The sequence below is a fragment of the Staurois parvus genome, unplaced genomic scaffold, assembly GCF_062004578.1.
Source record: "Staurois parvus isolate SC_StPar_1 unplaced genomic scaffold, SC_StPar_1.0 ptg003240l, whole genome shotgun sequence".
In the NCBI taxonomy this organism is placed as follows: domain Eukaryota; kingdom Metazoa; phylum Chordata; class Amphibia; order Anura; family Ranidae; genus Staurois; species Staurois parvus.
The window spans coordinates 40,001-54,221 of record NW_028321036.1 but is presented as its reverse complement, the minus strand read 5'-3'; the positions used below and the strand labels follow the sequence as shown (position 1 = coordinate 54,221).

At 53.1% G+C, this 14,221-nt stretch overlaps 1 protein-coding gene across 1 annotated transcript in view; it reads left to right on the top strand.

The window, feature by feature from the left end:
- The window catches only part of SYMPK (symplekin scaffold protein), a gene marked incomplete at its 5' end in the record, with an annotated part of 47,746 nt that overhangs the window by 32,387 nt on the left and 1,138 nt on the right, over positions 1–14,221 (top strand). Inside the window, 10 exon segments of the mRNA XM_089667393.1 lie at positions 108–189; positions 417–530; positions 605–752; positions 832–992; positions 1,580–1,688; positions 3,539–3,639; positions 4,384–4,474; positions 5,417–5,518; positions 5,595–5,782; positions 13,980–14,156. Of these exon segments, the coding sequence (XP_089523519.1) occupies positions 108–189; positions 417–530; positions 605–752; positions 832–992; positions 1,580–1,688; positions 3,539–3,639; positions 4,384–4,474; positions 5,417–5,518; positions 5,595–5,782; positions 13,980–14,156 (1,273 nt within the window).

The window sequence follows — 14,221 nt, the reverse complement described above, 5'->3', positions numbered from 1 at the left end:
TATTGGGGGGAAGGGTGGCGGTAGGGGAGGGGGTGGTTCGGAAGGTTGTTGGTGATCTTTTTGGCCATTACATAGTTCCTTCCTCTGACTTGGATTCTTTCCTGTAGAGTCTTCACGAAGGTTGTCCTGGAGGCTCCCCTGCTGACAGATTCTGCTCTGGAAGTCATCCGGAAATACTGTGAGGACGAGGTAAGGACACTCCTGTGTGGCCCATTTATTGTCCGCCCCCCCCCGATCCGGTATTAGGAGTACCTCTGTCTGGAAGGAAGACCCTTCCCTAGAATTGGCGAGCTCATTGGGTGAGGAGGGCTGAAGGGGTGTTGTGTGATGGCGGTTGGCTCAGTCACTATGGATGGTAGATGGTGATGTCATGTGACTGCTGTCATGGAATTGAGTCTTGGGTTGTCACCTCACAGGGCCGGACTTATCTGGGGATGTCAACATTGCGCGATCTAATTCTGACTCGGCCTGCCCGGCAGTTCCAGTACCTGCATCTTCTTCTGGACCTGAGCTCCCACGAGAAGGACAAGGTAGGTGGGTGCTAAGTGGACCAGTCCGGTTCTTTCAGCCTCCTGTAGTCACTGTCCATTCCTTGTCTTCTCAGGTCCGTCAGCAGGCTCTGAACCTTATTAAGAGGATGTATGAGAAGGAGGCTCTTCATCAGTACATTGAGAAGTTTGCCCTGAATTACCTGCAGCTTCTGGCTCACCCCAATCCCCCATCAGTGCTGTTTGGGGCAGATAAGGACACAGGTGGGGTACTTTGTTGTCTGCCTAGTTCAGTCCTGTAGAATGTTCTGGAGTCTTATGCCTGACATGTCTGTCCTCTCAGAGGTGGCGGCCCCCTGGACTGAAGACACCGTGAAGCACTGTTTATATCTCTATCTGGCTCTGCTCCCCCATAACCACAAGCTGATCCATGAATTGGCCTCTGTCTACACTGAGGCCACAGCAGACATCAAGAGGACGGTGCTGAGGGTCATCGAAACACCGGTAAAGGCGGGGCTGTGCCCAGAGGGAGCTCCAGTGCTGTTAGGGACCCTTCTGTTAGACACTCACCTACAATCCTCTGATACAATCTGTGTGTTTAATGTATTCATGGTGTTTACCTGGACAAGCCTCCATTGTGTAGACATCCAACTGCCCTGAGACTGATGCTGGGCACCGCCATCTTGGATGTGATGTCAGCAATCCCAGCAGACAATGGACACTCTGTACTATTCCCCATCTCTTCTCCCCGTGGCTTCTACATGAAATACATGAGGGGAGGGGCAGAGGAGCTGGGCCGGTACAGATAGTAGTAGGAAACCCAGAAGAAAAGAGCTATGATGTGTAAGGCGGGAGGGGCGGTTCTGGGGAAATGACTTCCTAAAGTAGTCAACTTACTAATTGGAAGGCACAAAGTCAGCAAAATCCAAGAAAGAATTTACAATACTTGCAATCTCTGCTTTTATCTGTAGTTTTCCAATTTGGGGACAGGGTCTCTTCAAAGCAATGGATTCTGGGTGAGGGGAGGGGCTTGGTAGAGTAATATTTTGGATGAATATGAAGGAATTATATGTCCAATCCTGTCTTTGCAGATTCGGGGAATGGGAATGAACTCTCCTGAGCTGCTTCTATTGGTGGAGAATTGCCCCAAAGGTGCCGAGACTCTGGTCACCCGCTGCCTGCACATCCTGACCGATAAAGGTGATTCCGAGAGATGATCTCAGTGCTGCCTGTTCTCTGTCCTCCATTGGATGGAGGAAGATCTGTTCTAATGAAGGTGGCCATACGCTGTCCGTCACATCGTGGAAGTGAATGGAGGAATTCTCCATTCACTGGATTTGAGTTGTGATCAATGGAAAATGCTGAACCGTCCAGTTCATGGATGCGGAATTGGCAGTTTGATTTTTTTTTTATCGGCCGGCTCTGGACTTCCAGCTACATGTGAATTGGTCAGCTGTGGAGCCACCCGACCGGTGAGTGCTGCCCCCCATTGCTGGTGGTGCCCCCCATTGCTGGTGGTGCCCAGGCTCTCCCACTCCTCCTTGGAGCCCAGGACCACAACAGGTCAGGCTGTGGAGTGGGAAGAGATCCATCCCCCAATCTCCTCTCTGGTACTATGGACTGGAGGAGCTCTGCGCACTTCCAGCTCAGAGCTGTCGGAATCCCTGCCTGAATACCGTGCGTGCAATCCTGCGCTCGGTCAGCTGGTGAGACATTGAGGGTCCAATAGACCTTGTGGCCCCATAAAGAGGACCTGTCACCTGCTCATTGCTGTCACATAGAGCCTTGCTGGCCTCTTTGTGATTGCAATAAACGTAAATAAAAAAAGTACAATTATAATAAAATACATAACAACAATAAATGAAAACCGTCCCCCTGCACTACCCCCCCCCAATGCAAACGCTGAAACAAACTACAACTAAGCCCAATAGGGGATGAAATGCGTCAGTGGGGGTTGGGTAGGGACTGTGGATCCAACTTGATTGAATAAACGATCTGGTTTGATGTCATCAGTACTTGTGTGGTATGGCGCAGGACGAGCTCCCGGGCACATTTCGGGACCCCAGAGGAGGACATACCCACGGCTTGGAGTGACATTGCTTTGTGTGATCTCCAGTAGCGCACGCAGGGTGGCCATATGTATGTAGACAGCGATGGTGCCACACGTTATTGGCCCAACGGGAAGACGTTTCCTGCCCCTCCCCGCAACGGGAAGACGTTTCCTGCCCCTCCCCGCAACGGGAAGACGTTTCCTGCCCCTCCCCGCAACGGGAAGACGTTTCCTGCCCCTCCCCGCAACGGGAAGACGTTTCCTGCCCCTCCCCGCAACGGGAAGACGTTTCCTGCCCCTCCCCGCAACGGGAAGACGTTTCCTGCCCCTCCCCGCAACGGGAAGACGTTTCCTGCCCCTCCCCGCAACGGGAAGACGTTTCCTGCCCCTCCCCGCAACGGGAAGACGTTTCCTGCCCCTCCCCGCAACGGGAAGACGTTTCCTGCCCCTCCCCGCAACGGGAAGACGTTTCCTGCCCCTCCCCGCAACGGGAAGACGTTTCCTGCCCCTCCCCGCAACGGGAAGACGTTTCCTGCCCCTCCCCGCAACGGGAAGACGTTTCCTGCCCCTCCCCGCAACGGGAAGACGTTTCCTGCCCCTCCCCGCAACGGGAAGACGTTTCCTGCCCCTCCCCGCAACGGGAAGACGTTTCCTCACGCACTTTTGGTATCTATTCTACCTCCTCTATCTTGTATCTAACATTTAGGATTCTGTAAGCAATAAAATTAAATTTTTTGGTTATTTTTTTTAGAATTTAATGCGTGTGTGCATGCGTGTGTGCGTGCGTGTGTGCGTGTGTGCGTGTGTGTAAGAGGGAAGCATTGCTCCAAAGGTGAAGTAGTGAAACGTTGGGCTTCTGTTGAGCGGGTGGCACACACACTGACCGATGAACACATTTCCATCTTTGTATGGCCAGCTTCAATTAGAACCGTCCATTCCTTGGCCATTGTATTGATATCAGATGGGAGTGAATATATATTTTTTTTACCTTTTAAACTAGTGCCGCCATCTCCTGAACTAGTGAAACGCGTACGCGACCTCTATCAGAAGCGTCTCCCAGATGTCCGTTTCCTGATCCCAGTGCTGAACGGTCTGGATAAGGTAGGCTGTGCGTCTGGAATGCCGCCTTGTTGGTTGTTCTGGAACATGGAGTTTGCTGGTTCTCTACATTCTAGAGAGATAAAGACACTGATAGCTCTTCTCCATCTAACCTCTTTCATATGCACATAGGCCCTCTTTCTTTTAAATGGATGAGAAATAGTGATGGGTGTAGGGGTGTCAAGTTCCTGTGGTAGGGTACTTGGGGGTGTTTGGTTTCCTATGGTAGGGTACTTGGGGGTGTCAAGTTCCTGTGGTAGGGTACTTGGGGGTGTTTGGTTTCCTATGGTAGGGTACTTGGGGGTGTCAAGTTCCTGTGGTAGGGTACTTGGGGGTGTTTGGGTTCCTCTGGTAGGGTACTTGGGGGTGTTTGGGTTCCTCTGGTAGGGTACTTGGGGGTGTTTGTGTTCCTCTGGTAGTGGGTAATGGATACCTCTGGTAGGGTTCATAGGGGTACTGGCTTCCTATAGTAGGTATGTGGAGGTGTTGAGTTCCTCTGGAAGGGGGTGGGGGGGAGGAAACTGGAGTACCGGGAGGAAACCCACACAGGTAAAACATGCAAACTCCATGCAGGTAGTGTGGTTGGGCCTGATGCCCCCGGTGCTACCAGGTAGAAGATCCAACCACTAATCCTCTGTGCTGCCCATTCACACCTTTGTTTCTCCTGAGGTCGTATTTGGCATTTTGTAATTTTTATGATCTTTGTGTCACAGGGACAGTCTGTTTATACATTTCTTCTTTTTCTAGAAAGAGGTAATCCAGGCTTTGCCGAAACTCATCAAACTGAATCCAATAGTTGTGAAGGAAGTATTTAACCGCCTCCTGGGCACCCAGCATGGTAAGAGGCGAACGGAGTGCTAAATGTGCCAATGTAGTCTGTGCTCACGTCAGCCCTTGTAGTCCATTGTGGCTCTACAGCGATGACATGTTCAGGACTTCCCTATTATTTACCTTTTATAGTCTGTGGTGGTCCCATATCACAGCTCCTATAGTTTGGAGTGGCCTGGTGTCAGATACACCATAGTACCATTCATATATTTGGTATTGGCTCGGCGTCGGCCTCCGTATGTCAGCAGGCCGTGGCTCGGCGTCGGCCTCCGTATGTCAGCAGGCCGTGGCTCGGCGTCGGCCTCCGTATGTCAGCAGGCCGTGGCTCGGCGTCGGCCTCCGTATGTCAGCAGGCCGTGGCTCGGCGTCGGCCTCCGTATGTCAGCAGGCCGTGGCTCGGCGTCGGCCTCCGTATGTCAGCAGGCCGTGGCTCGGCGTCGGCCTCCGTATGTCAGCAGGCCGTGGCTCGGCGTCGGCCTCCGTATGTCAGCAGGCCGTGGCTCGGCGTCGGCCTCCGTATGTCAGCAGGCCGTGGCTCGGCGTCGGCCTCCGTATGTCAGCAGGCCGTGGCTCGGCGTCGGCCTCCGTATGTCAGCAGGCCGTGGCTCGGCGTCGGCCTCCGTATGTCAGCAGGCCGTGGCTCGGCGTCGGCCTCCGTACGTCAGCAGGCCGTGGCTCGGCGTCGGCCTCCGTATGTCAGCAGGCCCTGGCTCGGCGTCGGCCTCCGTATGTCAGCAGGCCCTGGCTCGGCGTCGGCCTCCGTATGTCAGCAGGCCCTGGCTCGGCGTCGGCCTCCGTATGTCAGCAGGCCGTGGCTCGGCGTCGGCCTCCGTATGTCAGCAGGCCGTGGCTCGGCGTCGGCCTCCGTATGTCAGCAGGCTCGGCATCGGCCTCCGTAGAGTAGGCCCTGGCCTGGTATGATTGGCTCATTATGTGTCTTTTTCATCCTCAGGTGATGTGACGTCCTCCATGTCTCCTCTCACCCCCGGAGATCTCCTTGTGGCTCTCCATAATATTGACTCCAGTAAATGTGACATGAAGTCTGTCATTAAGGGTAAGCTCTGGAATCTTTGACTTGCTCTCCTCCTTCTTCTTCTTTCACATTGATGGAGGTTTCTGTCCTCTTCCAGCCACCAATCTGTGTTTTGCTGCCCGCTCCGTCTACACCTCCGAGGTGTTGGCTGTTGTTCTCCAGCAACTGATGGACACCACGCCCCTGCCCATGCTGCTCATGAGGACGGTCATCCAGGCTCTCGGCATGTATCCTCGGCTTGGTGGCTTCATCATGAACATCTTGACTCGTCTCATCTACAAGCAGGTTGGTTTGTCTAGTGATGTGTTGCCAATATGACGGAATTGTTCCTGCACTACTTGCCGACTTTGATTTGTTCCTGCACTACTTGCCGATTTCTGGTGCTCCTTTCATTGCTATACAAGTTGCTCTGACATGCGACTTTGAAATGATGCGATTTCAGGTGAAGTCCCACAATTCCAAAGTCCTATTCCGTGTGAACCAGGGCTGTAAGGAGACGTATGTACAAAGCTTTTCTGACTCTACTTCTTTTTCCTCCTCACAGGGTGGTCCCTCTATGGGGTTCCTCCCTCTTCTATTTCCTCCTCACAGGGCGGTCCCTCTATGGGGTGCCTCCCTCTTCTATTTCCTCCTCACAGGGCGGTCCCTCTATGGGGTTCCTCCCTCTTCTTTTTCCTCCTCACAGGGTGGTCCCTCTATTAGGTGCCTCCCTCTTCTATTTCCTCCTCACAGGGCGGTCCCTCTATGGGGTGCCTCCCTCTTCTATTTCCTCCTCACAGGGCGGTCCCTCTATGGGGTTCCTCCCTCTTCTTTTTCCTCCTCACAGGGTGGTCCCTCTATTAGGTGCCTCCCTCTTCTATTTCCTCCTCATAGGGTGGTCCCTCTATGGGGTGCCTCCCTCTTCTATTTCCTCCTCACAGGGCGGTCCTCTATGGGGTTCCTCCCTCTTCTATTTCCTCCCCACAGGGTGGTCCCTCTATTAGGTGCCTCCCTCCTCTATTTCCTCCTCACAGGGCGGTGCCTCCCTCTTCTATTTCTTCCTCATAGGGTGGTCCCTCTATGGGGTGCCTCCCTCTTCTATTTCCTCCTCACAGGGCGGTCCCTCTATGGGGTTCCTCCCTCTTCTTTTTCCTCCTCACAGGGTGGTCCCTCTATTAGGTGCCTCCCTCTTCTATTTCCTCCTCATAGGGTGGTCCCTCTATGGGGTGCCTCCCTCTTCTATTTCCTCCTCACAGGGCGGTCCTCTATGGGGTTCCTCCCTCTTCTATTTCCTCCCCACAGGGTGGTCCCTCTATTAGGTGCCTCCCTCCTCTATTTCCTCCTCACAGGGCGGTGCCTCCCTCTTCTATTTCTTCCTCATAGGGTGGTCCCTCTATGGGGTGCCTCCCTCTTCTATTTCCTCCTCACAGGGCGGTCCCTCTATGGGGTTCCTCCCTCTTCTTTTTCCTCCTCACAGGGTGGTCCCTCTATTAGGTGCCTCCCTCTTCTATTTCCTCCTCACAGGGCGGTCCCTCTATGGGGTGCCTCCCTCTTCTATTTCCTCCTCACAGGGTGGTCCCTCTATGGGGTGCCTCCCTCTTCTATTTCCTCCTCACAGGGCGGTCCTCTATGGGGTTCCTCCCTCTTCTATTTCCTCCCCACAGGGTGGTCCCTCTATTAGGTACCTCCCTCTTCTATTTCCTCCTCACAGGGCGGTGCCTCCCTCTTCTATTTCTTGCTCATAGGGTGGTCCCTCTATGGGGTTCCTCCCTCTTCTTTTTCCTCCTCACAGGGCGGTCCCTCTATGGGGTGCCTCCCTCTTCTATTTCCTCCTCACAGGGCGGTCCCTCTATGGGGTGCCTCCCTCTTCTATTTCCTCCTCACAGGTCGGTCCCTCTATGGGGTGCCTCCCTCTTCTTTTTCCTCCTCACAGGGTGGTCCCTCTATTAGGTGCCTCCCTCTTCTATTTCCTCCTCATAGGGTGGTCCCTCTATGGGGTTCCTCACTCTTCTATTTCCTCCTCATAGGGTGGTCCCTCTATGGGGTTCCTCCCTCTTCTATTTCCTCCTCACAGGGCGGTCCCTCTATGGGGTTCCTCTCTATTCTATTTCCTCCTCACAGGGTGGTCCTCTATGGGGCTCCTCTCTATTCTATTTCCTCCTCACAGGGTGGTCCTCTATGGGGTTCCTCCCTCTTCTATTTCCTCCTCACAGGTTGGTCCCTCTATGGAGTTCCTCCCTCTTCTTTTTCCTCCTCACAGGGTGGTCTTCTATGGTGTCCCTCCCTCCATTTCCTGCTCACAGGGTGGTCCCTCTATGGAGCTCCTCTCTATTCTATTTCCTCCTCACAGGGTGGTCCTCTATGGGGCTCCTCTCTGTTCTATTTCCTCCTCACAGGGTGGTCTTCTATGGGGTTTCTCCCTCTTCTTTTTCCTCCTCACAGGGTGGTCCACTATGGGGTTACTCCCTCCATTTCCTGCTCACAGGGTGGTCCCACTATGGAGCTCCTCTCTATTCTATTTCCTCCTCACAGGGTGGTCCTCTATGGGGCTCCTCTCTATTCTATTTCCTCCTCACAGGGTGGTCTTCTATGGGGTTCCTCCCTCTTCTTTTTCCTCCTCACAGGGTGGTCCCTCTATTAGGTGCCTCCCTCTTCTACTTCCTCCCCACAGGGTGGTCCCTCTATTAGGTGCCTCCCTCTTCTATTTCCTCCTCACAGGGCGGTGCCTCCCTCTTCTATTTCCTCCTCACAGGGCGGTCCCTCTATGGGGTTCCTCCCTCTTCTTTTTCCTCCTCACAGGTTGGTCCCTCTATGGGGTGCCTCCCTCTTCTATTTCCTCCTCACAGGGCGGTCCCTCTATGGGGTTCCTCCCTCTTCTTTTTCCTCCTCACAGGGTGGTCCCTCTATTAGGTGCCTCCCTCTTCTATTTCCTCCTCATAGGGTGGTCCCTCTATGGGGTGCCTCCCTCTTCTATTTCCTCCTCACAGGGTGGTCCGTCTATGGGGTGCCTCCCTCTTCTATTTCCTCCTCACAGGGCGGTCCTCTATGGGGTTCCTCCCTCTTCTATTTCCTCCCCACAGGGTGGTCCCTCTATTAGGTGCCTCCCTCTTCTATTTCCTCCTCACAGGGCGGTGCCTCCCTCTTCTATTTCCTCCTCACAGGGCGGTCCCTCTATGGGGTTCCTCCCTCTTCTTTTTCCTCCTCACAGGGCGGTCCCTCTATGGGGTGCCTCCCTCTTCTATTTCCTCCTCACAGGGCGGTCCCTCTATGGGGTTCCTCCCTCTTCTATTTCCTCCTCATAGGGTGGTCCCTCTATGGGGTGCCTCCCTCTTCTATTTCCTCCTCACAGGGCGGTCCTCTATGGGGTGCCTCCCTCTTCTATTTCCTCCTCACAGGTCGGTCCCTCTATGGGGTGCCTCCCTCTTCTTTTTCCTCCTCACAGGGTGGTCCCTCTATTAGGTGCTTCCCTCTTCTATTTCCTCCTCACAGGGCGGTCCCTCTATGGGGTTCCTCTCTATTCTATTTCCTCCTCACAGGGTGGTCCTCTATGGGACTCCTCTCTATTCTATTTCCTCTTCACAGGGTGGTCCCTCTATGGGGTTCCTCTCTATTCTATTTCCTCCTCACAGGGTGGTCCTCTATGGGGTTCCTCCCTCTTCTATTTCCTCCTCACAGGTTGGTCCCTCTATGGAGTTCCTCCCTCTTCTTTTTCCTCCTCACAGGGTGGTCCTCTATGGGGTTCCTCCCTCAATTTCCTGCTCACAGGGTGGTCTTCTATGGTGTTCCTCCCTCCATTTCCTGCTCACAGGGTGGTCCCTCTATGGAGCTCCTCTCTATTCTATTTCCTCCTCACAGGGTGGTCCTCTATGGGGCTCCTCTCTATTCTATTTCCTCCTCACAGGGTGGTCCACTATGGGGTTATTCCCTCCATTTCCTGCTCAGAGGGTGGTCCCTCTATGGGGTTCCTCTCTATTCTATTTCCTCCTCACAGGGTGGTCCTCTATGGGGCTCCTCTCTATTCTATTTCCTCACAGGGTGGTCCTCTATGGGGCTCCTCTCTATTCTATTTCCTCCTCACAGGGTGGTCCCTCTATTAGGTGCTTCCCTCTTCTATTTCCTCCTCATAGGGTGGTCCCTCTATGGGGTTCCTCCCTCTTCTATTTCCTCCTCACAGGGCGGTCCCTCTATGGGGTTCCTCTCTATTCTATTTCCTCCTCACAGGGTGGTCCTCTATGGGACTCCTCTCTATTCTATTTCCTCTTCACAGGGTGGTCCCTCTATGGGGTTCCTCTCTATTCTATTTCCTCCTCACAGGGTGGTCCTCTATGGGGTTCCTCCCTCTTCTATTTCCTCCTCACAGGTTGGTCCCTCTATGGAGTTCCTCCCTCTTCTTTTTCCTCCTCACAGGGTGGTCCTCTATGGGGTTCCTCCCTCAATTTCCTGCTCACAGGGTGGTCTTCTATGGTGTTCCTCCCTCCATTTCCTGCTCACAGGGTGGTCCCTCTATGGAGCTCCTCTCTATTCTATTTCCTCCTCACAGGGTGGTCCTCTATGGGGCTCCTCTCTATTCTATTTCCTCCTCACAGGGTGGTCCACTATGGGGTTATTCCCTCCATTTCCTGCTCAGAGGGTGGTCCCTCTATGGGGTTCCTCTCTATTCTATTTCCTCCTCACAGGGTGGTCCTCTATGGGGCTCCTCTCTATTCTATTTCCTCACAGGGTGGTCCTCTATGGGGCTCCTCTCTATTCTATTTCCTCCTCACAGGGTGGTCCTCTATGGGGCTCCTCTCTATTCTATTTCCTCCTCACAGGGTGGTCCTCTATGGGGCTCCTCTCTATTCTATTTCCTCACAGGGTGGTCCTCTATGGGGCTCCTCTCTATTCTATTTCCTCACAGGGCGGTCCCTCTATGGGGTTCCTCCCTCTTCTATTTCCTCCTCACAGGGCGGTCCCTCTATGGGGTTCCTCCCTCTTCTATTTCCTCCTCATAGGGTGGTCCCTCTATGGGGTGCCTCCCTCTTCTATTTCCTCCTCACAGGGCGGTCCTCTATGGGGTGCCTCCCTCTTCTATTTCCTCCTCACAGGTCGGTCCCTCTATGGGGTGCCTCCCTCTTCTTTTTCCTCCTCACAGGGTGGTCCCTCTATTAGGTGCTTCCCTCTTCTATTTCCTCCTCATAGGGTGGTCCCTCTATGGGGTTCCTCTCTATTCTATTTCCTCCTCACAGGGTGGTCCTCTATGGGGTTCCTCCCTCTTCTATTTCCTCCTCACAGGTTGGTCCCTCTATGGAGTTCCTCCCTCTTCTTTTTCCTCCTCACAGGGTGGTCCTCTATGGGGTTCCTCCCTCAATTTCCTGCTCACAGGGTGGTCTTCTATGGTGTTCCTCCCTCCATTTCCTGCTCACAGGGTGGTCCCTCTATGGAGCTCCTCTCTATTCTATTTCCTCCTCACAGGGTGGTCCTCTATGGGGCTCCTCTCTATTCTATTTCCTCCTCACAGGGTGGTCCACTATGGGGTTATTCCCTCCATTTCCTGCTCAGAGGGTGGTCCCACTATGGGGTTCCTCTCTATTCTATTTCCTCCTCACAGGGTGGTCCTCTATGGGGCTCCTCTCTATTCTATTTCCTCACAGGGTGGTCCTCTATGGGGCTCCTCTCTATTCTATTTCCTCCTCACAGGGTGGTCCTCTATGGGGCTCCTCTCTATTCTATTTCCTCCTCACAGGGTGGTCCTCTATGGGGCTCCTCTCTATTCTATTTCCTCACAGGGTGGTCCTCTATGGGGCTCCTCTCTATTCTATTTCCTCACAGGGCGGTCCCTCTATGGGGTTCCTCCCTCTTCTATTTCCTCCTCATAGGGTGGTCCCTCTATGGGGTTCCTCCCTCTTCTATTTCCTCCTCACAGGGTGGTCCCTCTATGGGGCTCCTCTCTATTCTATTTCCTCCTCACAGGGTGGTCCTCTATGGGGTTCCTCTCTATTCTTTTTCCTCCTCACAGGGTGGTCTTCTATGGGGTTACTCCCTCCATTTCCTGCTCAGAGGGTGGTCCCTCTATGGGGCTCCTCTCTATTCTATTTCCTCCTCACAGGGTGGTCCTCTATGGGGCTCCTCTCTATTCTATTTCCTCTTCACAGGGTGGTCCTCTATGGGGTTCCTCTCTATTCTATTTCCTCCTCACAGGGTGGTCTTCTATGGGGTTACTCCCTCCATTTCCTGCTCACAGGGTGGTCCCTCTATGGGGCTCCTCTCTATTCTATTTCCTCCTCACAGGGTGGTCCTCTATGGGGCTCCTCTCTATTCTATTTCCTCTTCACAGGGTGGTCCTCTATGGGGTTCCTCTCTATTCTATTTCCTCCTCACAGGGTGGTCCACTATGGGGTTACTCCCTCTATTTCCTGCTCACAGGGTGGTCCCTCTATGGGGCTCCTCTCTATTCTATTTCCTCCTCACAGGGTGGTCTTCTATGGGGTTACTCCCTCTTCTTTTTCCTCCTCACAGGGTGGTCCCTCTATGGGGCTCCTCTCTATTCTATTTCCTCCTCACAGGGTGGTCCACTATGGGGTTACTCCCTACATTTCCTGCTCACAGGGTGGTCCCTCTATGGGGCTCCTCTCTATTCTATTTCCTCCTCACAGGGTGGTCCCTCTATGGGGTTCCTCTCTATTCTATTTCCTCCTCACAGGGTGGTCTTCTATGGGGTTACTCCCTCTTCTTTTTCCTCCTCACAGGGTGGTCCATTATGGGGTTACACCCTCCATTTCCTGCTCAGAGGGTGGTCCCTCTATGGGGTTCCTCTCTATTCTATTTCCTCCTCACAGGGTGGTCCACTATGGGGTTACTCCCTCTTCTTTTTCCTCCTCACAGGGTGGTCCTCTATGGGGCTCCTCTCTATTCTATTTCCTCCTCACAGGGTGGTCCACTATGGGGTTACTCCCTCTTCTTTTTCCTCCTCACAGGGTGGTCCTCTATGGGGTTCCTCTCTATTCTATTTCCTCCTCACAGGGTGGTCTTCTGTGGGGTTACTCCCTCCATTTCCTGCTCACAGGGTGGTCCCTCTATGGGGTTCCTCTCTATTCTATTTCCTCCTCACAGGGTGGTCCACTATGGGGTTACTCCCTCTTCTTTTTCCTCCTCACAGGGTGGTCCTCTATGGGGCTCCTCTCTATTCTATTTCCTCCTCACAGGGTGGTCCACTATGGGGTTACTCCCTCTTCTTTTTCCTCCTCACAGGGTGGTCCTCTATGGGGTTCCTCTCTATTCTATTTCCTCCTCACAGGGTGGTCTTCTGTGGGGTTACTCCCTCCATTTCCTCCTCACAGGGTGGTCCTCTATGGGGCTCCTCTCTATTCTATTTCCTCCTCACAGGGTGGTCCTCTATGGGGCTCCTCTCTATTCTATTTCCTCCTCACAGGGTGGTCCTCTATGGGGCTCCTCTCTATTCTATTTCCTCCTCACAGGGTGGTCCTCTATGGGGTTACTCCCTCTATTTCCTGCTCACAGGGTGGTCCTCTATGGGGCTCCTCTCTATTCTATTTCCTCCTCACAGGGTGGTCCACTATGGGGTTACTCCCTCTTCTTTTCTTTTTCCTCCTCACAGGGTGGTCCCTCTATGGGGCTCCTCTCTATTATATTTCCTGCTCACAGGGTGGTCCTCTATGGGGTTACTCCCTCTTCTTTTTCCTCCTCACAGGGTGGTCCTCTATGGGGCTCCTCTCTATTCTATTTCCTCCTCACAGGGTGGTCCTCTATGGGGTTACTCCCTCTATTTCCTGCTCACAGGGTGGTCCTCTGTGGGGTTCCTCCCTATTCCTTCACCCGGTCGGGTAGTTTTGCCCTTCAGTAACAAGTCCCTCCCTGAGCCCATTCTCCCGGAGATGTTGGGGTTCATGGGCCAGCTTCTGTGTTCTCACATGTCTTGGGGCCATCCCCTCATCCTCTGTTCACATTTTCCGGTTGGCTGTTTGAGCCTCTGCTGATTTCCGCTGCTTCTGCTGTCAGCGGTCTGTTCGTGTTTGCTGATCCTTCTTGTTCTTTCTGTGGGCCCATTGCTGCAGCTTTTGTCTATTTTATTGGCCAGCCTTTGCATTATTATTTGGGGTGTCCCCTGGTCTAAGAATCAATTCCTGTGTTGCTGGCAGGATCACCAGGTGAAAAAAAAAGTCTAAAAAAGAAAAGTAATGTGGCTCCACCTCTAAGGATTGGTAAGCTGCAATATATAATGTTTTGGGGTTAAATTCCACTTGAAAAATGCTGGGAGTGGGTGGGGCTATACTGGCTGACATTTTTGCTGCCGCCAGCATCCAGTTCCTCTGTAGGTGGCAGTATAACCCACATAGCCTCTCAGAATTCCTTCTGAACCCCATGTCCCTTAATAGGTTCCAAGAAGAAATGTACAACAAGTCTAGAATCCCATTATTTGGGGTTAGGTGGGCCACATCTTGGCCAATTCTAAGCTGCAGGTATGTGGGTAGGACTGCGTTTTTTTCATGCTGTGCTCTTCCTCCAGGTCTGGAAATACCCCAAAGTCTGGGAGGGTTTTATTAAATGCTGCCAAAGAACCAAACCGCAGTCATTCAGTGTCCTGCTACAGCTTCCACCTCCTCAGCTGCTGTCTGTCCTCCAGACATGTCCTGACCTTCGAGACCCTCTTCTATCTCATGTCCGGTCTTTCACACCAAATCAGGTCAGTAGATTCAATCCAAAGTGTGCATCTGGCCCATAGAGAAGACCAGACATGCCTGACCGCTT